At 38.0% G+C, this 7,183-nt stretch overlaps 1 protein-coding gene across 2 annotated transcripts; it reads left to right on the forward strand.

The window, feature by feature from the left end:
* Positions 3,820-5,630, forward strand: LOC109231358 (glucose and ribitol dehydrogenase-like). 2 transcript variants are annotated; one of them, XM_019396997.1, is made up of 4 exons: positions 3,820-4,024; positions 4,329-4,705; positions 4,870-5,228; positions 5,317-5,630. In XM_019396997.1, exons 1-4 carry the CDS (start codon positions 3,902-3,904, stop codon positions 5,337-5,339), a joined length of 882 nt encoding a protein of 293 aa, XP_019252542.1. In that variant the 5' UTR covers positions 3,820-3,901; the 3' UTR covers positions 5,340-5,630. The 2 variants fall into 2 exon arrangements, with proteins under 2 accessions (XP_019252542.1, XP_019252543.1); XM_019396998.1 differs by having other exon boundaries at positions 4,870-5,207.

Here is a 7,183-nt window from a genome sequence, read left to right on the forward strand (position 1 = left end):
AGCAGCACCTTAGAGTGGTTCTTCAGACTCTGAGGGACAGTCAGTTATATGCAAAGTTCTCGAAGTGTGAGTTCTGGTTGAGTTCAGTTGCATTCCTGGGTCATGTTGTGTCAGCAGAGGGTATTCAGGTTGATTCGAAGAAGATTGAGGCAGTCAAGAACTGGCCTAGACCAGCATCAGCTACAGAGATTCGGAGTTTCTTGGGATTGGCAGGCTACTATCATCGGTTCGTGGAGGCGTTTTCATCTATTGCAGCCCCGATGACCAGGTTGACCCAGAAGGGTGCTCAGTTCAAGTGTTCGGGTGAGTGTGAGGCAAGCTTTCAGAAGCTCAAGACAGCTCTGACTACGACACTGGTGTTGGTCTTGCCCACAGGTTCAGGACCTTATAAAGTTTATTGTGATTCTTCCCGTATTGGGCTTGGTGCAGTGTTGATGCAGGATGGCAAGGTCATTGCCTATGCTTCGCGACAGTTGGAGATTCATGAGAAGAACTATCCGATTCATGATTTGGAGTTGGCAGCCATAGTTCACGCATTGAAGATTTGGAGGCATTATCTGTATGGCGTGGCATATGAGGTATTCACGGATCACAAGAGTCTTCAGTATTTGTTCAAGCAAAAGGAGTTGAATTTGAGGCAGAGGAGGTGGTTGGAGTTGTTGAAAGATTATGATATCACCATCTTATATCATCCGGGAAAGGCCAATGTGGTGGCCGATGCTTTGAGTAGGAAGTCAGCCAGTATGGGCAGTCTTGCTTACATTCCGGTCGATGAGAGACCGCTTGCTTTGGATGTTCAGGCTTTAGCCAATCAGTTCGTGAGACTAGATGTTTCTGAGCCCAGTCGTGTGTTAGCTTGCACGATCGCTCGTTCTTCATTATTGGAGCGTATCCGTGATCGGTAGTATGATGATCCCCATTTGTGTGTCCTGAGAGACACGGTGTAGTACGGAGGTGCCAAGCAGGTTACCTTAGATGATGATGGAGTTTTGAGATTGCAGGGTCGAGTTTGTGTGCCTAATGTGGATGGGCTCCGAGAGTTGATTTTAGAGGAGGCCCATAGCTCCCGGTACTCTACTCATCCGGGCGTCGCAAAGATGTATCAGGATTTACGGCAGCATTATTGGTGGCGTAGGATGAAGAAGGATATTGATGCATATGTAGCTCGGTGTTTGAATTGTCAGCAGGTGAAGTACAAGCATCAGAGGCCTGGTGGTTTATTTCAGAGGATTGAGCTTCCCGAGTGGAAGTGGGAGCGGATCACTATGGACTTCGTTACTGGACTCCCGCAGACTCGGAAGAAGTTCGACGCAGTATGGGTCATTGTTGATAGGCTGACCAAGTCAGCGCATTTTCATTCCTGTGGCAGTCTCCTATTCTGTTGGCCCATGTTCAAATGAAGTTTTGAAGATTGACAAATGAACAAATGAACTCAGTCATGGACCAGGTTCATCATGTGAGATACAGTGGTTATCTACTTATACATGTGAGATGCACGTGAAGAAGATAAGTCTCAAGGATCAAGCAGCAATATCTTCTGAATTGATCAAAAAGGTTGCATAAAGGATGGGGAGATGAAGTCTCCTAATGTGAAGAGAACTTAATCCGGATCAAGGATAAGGGTTGGAGTTTGTATTGTTATAGGACTCAAATTCGACAAAGGATCAGCAATTGAGTCTCAATCAAACTCTGATTACTAACTCATTAAATAACAATGATTGTTCTCTTTTACAGGGGTTGCACAAACGCAGAAGTAAAACTAAATTGAGAGCAAAAGAGCGAGGCAATTTTGTAAGCAATTTATGTGAGATTCAAGTGTGCATTCCTGAAGCTACTTGGACAAGATAGAAGAACCGATTCTATTGTGTTTATTCTTATTCTAGTTCAATTGTAGTAGGTGGTTTAAAGTTGTACCTTTCCAGCTTTCATAGAAGCAATTGTATTAGGTATTTTGAGTATTCAAGTTAGAGTTAACTTGAAAGTGTCGCAGCAGTTGAGGTTGTGTGCCACACTAGGATTAGAGCTTAATCCTTAGGTTTACAAGAGTTTTGTAAATGCTATTTTTGGCTCAGTGATTTTAGTGGAAGTTTGGGAAAATCCTACTGAGTAGTAGGCCGTGGTTTTTTCACCTTTTGAGCCAGGTGTTTTCCACATAAAAATCTCTGAGTTCTTTATTTTATGCACTGTTAATTCCGCAAACAGTAGTAGTAAGTACACCTAGAAGAACCAGGTTCTTCTAGAGCGAAAATTGGGTACCACACAAATCACCCCTCCTCTTGTGTGGTATTGACGTTTAGAATATCAATTGGTATCAGAGCAGGTTATCCTTGAAGAGGCTAACATCTTAGGAAAAGATCAACATGAGTGCACCACCTGGGAACTGGAAAGGGCAATCCACTGCTAGACCTCCACTTTTCAATGGTCAGTACTATTCTTGGTGGAAGAACAGGATGAGAGATCACATCATAGGGGAAGACTATGAACTTTGGGACATAGTCACTGATGGTCCCCTAGCAACCACAAAGAAGAATGCTGAAGGAGTTGATGTGCCAAAGACAAGGGCTGACTGTACTGCTGAAGATCTGAGAAAGTGGGAGAAAAATGCTAAGGCCAAGAAATGGCTGGTGTGTGGACTAGGTCCAGATGAGTACAGTAGGATCCAAAGCTGTACTACTGCTAAGGAGATATGGGACACTNAATTTTAAATTATATATATTTAAATTTTATAATTTTTTTAAATAATAATATAATTATTAAAATTTTGTAGGTGGGTCCCACTTTAGCGACCAACAATCTCAGTAAACCTTTGACCAAGCAAGTCTGACCAGTCCAGTCAACTTTTTCACTAATTTAGCGACCAACCTTGGTCGCTAGTTTGTTTCAACTATTTATTTTATTATTTTCGCTAGTATAGCGACCAAAGTTGGTCGCTTTTCGCGACAGACCAACTTTGGTCGCTTTTTTCCGGAATTCTAGTAGTGTATTATTCAAAATTCTTTAGTTGTCTAAATTTACCAATAATTATTTTGAGTGATATTTATTTAAATTATTCTTTAATTACTTCAAAATATCCTGACATTATATATTTTTTTTCTTTTGATACATTTTTTCTACTGTTATATTTGATTAGTTTTTCCATTTGGTATATTACTTAAAATTAAAATATCCTTAATTTTTAATTAAATTATAAGCTTGAATTTATTAAAAGTATTAAGAGAAACCTTTTATAATTGTGTTCAAAAGTCTAAGGGAGAAGCCTTCTATTATTGACATTCTTCAATTTGCCTAAATTTATTAATAATACTTTTGTATATTATTTATTTACTTTACAATTTTATTTTGGTTATTATTTTTGGTATTTAAATTTTTTTAAGAATAATTATAAAATTTATCAAGTGGCTTTGTAATATTTTGACTTTGATTAATCTTCGAATAATTTTTTTATCCTAAAATTATCAAGTGACTTTTTATTGTATTGCTACAGTGTCTTTGACACCCTTTTTATATATGTGTGTTAAGAAATTAATGCAAGACCGCGTTGCTTTTTGCTGGAAAAACTATAGAATAAAAGAACAAAAAGTTAATACGCACAAAAAACTCATAAAAACAAAAATGAAAAAGAGTAACCTTGTAGATTGAGATGAGAGGATGAGTAGGACAAGATGACGAACTCCAAAACACTACCACGCCGAGTATACAACGTGTCCCGCTGCATGGGGCCTATGAAGACACGTGTGCTCCTCCCTTCTGCCACGTCAACCACCTTGTAAGCAGCACACAAAGTCCAGTCCTCAGTATTTAGTCCCACGTCTTCAGCAAGAGCTTAACATACCACTCTCCTTTTTGTTTCTAACATTAATTTGTCCCCACAGAGAGAAGATCTATAGCTGTTTGTAGAAGAATGGCGAGCGGTGGCCAGCAATTTCCACCACAGAAACAGGAAACTCAGCCTGGAAAAGAACATGTGATGGAGCCAACCCCACAGCACTCTAGCATGGAGTATAAGCCCGCCAACAAGCTTCAAGTGCAATTTCCATCATCTTCCATTTAATTTATTCTCAATATTTTCCGTGCCAACTTACTATATATAATTGATCATATTTTAGTAACTAACCATAAGAAGCAAAATTGTGTCTTGAGTATTTATACTACGTACAACTGAAAATTGCATATCAACTAATGTTAGTTTGTCCCGCTGTTAATTTTTTTTTTTTGTTTTAATATAATGGAGTACTCCATACTATCAATATAATACGACATACTTTCTTCTTTGGAACATACATTTTAATATAAAAATTGTCTTGCATTCTTTTGTGTGGTCTGTTTAGGGTAAGATAGCACTGGTGGCCGGAGGTGATTCCGGCATTGGACGTGCAGTCTGCCATTGTTTTGCGTTGGAAGGAGCAACGGTGGCCTTCACTTATGTGAAATCTCAAGAAGAAAAAGATGCACAAGACACCCTTGAAATACTAAGGAAAGCCAAAGCAGCTGACGCAATGGAACCTATGGCTGTTGCTACCGATTTAGGGTTCGACGATAACTGCAAGAAGGTAGTTGACGAAGTTGTGAATTCCTATGGGAGGATCGATATTCTGGTTAACAATGCAGCGGAGCAGCACAAGACTACCTCCGTTGAGGAGATTGATGAAGAGAGGCTTGAGAGAGTCTTTAGGACTAACATCTTTTCTTACTTTTTCCTCACCAGGTTGGCCGTTTTTCTTATCTGTTTTAATTTATTTTTTATTTATTGAAAAATTAGCACGTGCAACATTTGAGGTCAGTAACATGTACGTAGGTCATCCAGATAGTAAAGTAGTGTCTTCAATGAAGCTGCTTAAAACTATTACGACTAATTGTTAATCCATGCAGGCATTCTTTGAAGCATATGAAGGAAGGGAGTAGCATAATAAACTCGACATCAGTGGTTGCATATAAAGGGAATCCAAAGCTGCTTGACTACACAGCTACCAAGGGTGCAATTGTGTCATTCACTAGAGGACTTGCACTTCAACTTGTTGAGAAAGGTATACGTGTTAATGCAGTAGCTCCTGGCCCTGTTTGGACTCCGCTTATTCCAGCTTCCTTCAGTGAAGAAGAGAGTGCTAATTTTGGAAAAGACGTGCCAATGCGAAGGGCTGGTCAGCCTATAGAAGTGGCTCCCTCCTATGTTTTTCTCGCCTCTACCCCGGAGTCCTCTTATATTACTGGTCAAGTACTCCATCCCAATGGTAATTGTTGAATCTTAACATATATAGCTGCATTATCCTATTTGATGAATATAATTGAGTTCCTTAATTTTTTCCGAATAATTTGCAGGTGGGGTGATTGTCAATAGCTAAAGGTGGTGTTGGGATGGGCCTAGCTGTTCGACTCTTTGTGCCCAACTGTTCTCGTTGTGTTCCGTTTGATGTAGAATAGCATAGCCGTTGTTTAACACTACATATAATGGTATTTGTTGTATCTTCGTTTTTTTACATGGTCTGTATGGCGTCACCGGTATAAAATGTGCGTGTATATATATGTCAGTATGTTAGTAATAATTTAATAATTAAGGACTCGCATAGTGCAGCCCCAATCCAGGCCTTGGCTGGAATGTGTATTTTTTGTTGCCTCAAGCTTGTTCCAAACTATTCTCAAAGTGCTCACATTTTTCAATACATGTGGGGTTTTTTTTTTTTTTTTTTTTTTTGGGGGTGGGGTGTGGTGGTTCTCGGACAAAGGAGACCGATACATGTTTTAAACTGTCTTTATCATGATACAAGGGTGACCGTTGCAATCACCACCAATCAGCATCCATTTGAGAATGGAGTGCTGGATCATGACGGATGTTATTTAAAAAAGATTATTACCTATGAGACCTAATAGGCATTGAAGCTCGTAATTACGTTTTTAATCCGTGCGATTTTATCCGTGCGGTTGATCCATTGTTAGCACTATAAAAATGCCTAAGTTAGGTCGGTTTTTAAAAATATTTTAATTTTTAACCTTCTTCTTTTACGAAACCGGCCTACTTTCTTTGCCGCAAAAATACGGAAAATTATTTTGCGGTTCTTTTAATTAAAATAAATAAAAATTAATATTAAAAAATTAACCAATTTTGATAGGTAAAATCGGTCGGACATTTTAAAAAATCGACCAAAGTTTGGTCGGTTATTTTCGTGCGAAAATATAGTTAAAGAGTATAAATAAAAAAAAGATAATAAAAATTTTAAAATAAAATGCACCAAGTGGTAGAATAATATCCTGTCACAATACATATTCCGATTCGATTTCTAGACGGTAAATTTTTTGATTATATAATTAAAATATTAATCAACTTTGGTCGAAAAAAACCGATCAATTTATCGGTTTTTTTTTTTGCAATATTTTTTTCTTTGAATTTAATTTAATGACCAACGTTGGTCGGTAATTTTTGATCAATTTTGGTCGGTATATTAAAGCGAGCATGAAAATATTGTCCAAGCATTTGGTCGCATTTTGGTCAATAACTGGCCATAACCGACCTTTGATCGGTTTTTTTGGTCGCTAATTACCGAATTTTTAGTAGTGTAGGGCTATGATAATATATTTTCTATATTAGATGGTATGTGTCGGTGTTATGTACGGGTGTGTGCCCGACATTGTTAAGAAACCTCTAAAGTCTAATAGAGCTTACACTTCTAAAGCTGATTTTATAAGCAAAAGAAATAAGAATACATAGCACCCAACCAAGAACTACTAGAATACAATTTCCTTTTCCCTTACAAGTATTACTCCAGATGTTTACCGTTTATTCGTAAAACGATACAGTTGAATTTATAACGTGGTTTATAGGCAAGCGGATCGATTTGATTCAAAATGATATATAAATTAAATAACGCCAGACTTAGCCTTGAAATCGAGATAAAATGACAGACAACTTGGTTTCGGATGGTTTCGGAAGCAGGAAGGCAACAATAAGAATAATGCAAAACAGAGAATAAAGCATTAGGAATAATGTGTGACATTATTTGTCAAAACATTTGTGTGTTATATTGGCTGTTGAAGTCACTATTTATAGCTACACCTATGTAATAAGGTCCTAGGATCAAACCCTTCTTAAATGACAATAATGAGGGTCATTGATGAATATATAACCGTAGGCTATGAATGCAAAATTCTCTGTACCGGAATGTGTATTTAATATTAAGGAATATTCTTCATT

Source organism: Nicotiana attenuata, chromosome 8 (assembly GCF_001879085.1).
Source record: "Nicotiana attenuata strain UT chromosome 8, NIATTr2, whole genome shotgun sequence".
Taxonomy (NCBI): Eukaryota; Viridiplantae; Streptophyta; class Magnoliopsida; order Solanales; family Solanaceae; genus Nicotiana; species Nicotiana attenuata.

Bases quoted from the DNA above. Each gene is read 5' to 3' on its own strand.
- LOC109231358 (XM_019396997.1), top strand. From the start codon at position 3,902: ATGGCGAGCGGTGGCCAGCAATTTCCACCACAGAAACAGGAAACTCAG. The intron at 4,025-4,328 runs GTGCAATTTCCA...TGGTCTGTTTAG, and splicing joins AGCCCGCCAACAAGCTTCAA to GGTAAGATAGCACTGGTGGC. The intron at 5,229-5,316 runs GTAATTGTTGAA...AATAATTTGCAG, and splicing joins TCAAGTACTCCATCCCAATG to GTGGGGTGATTGTCAATAGC.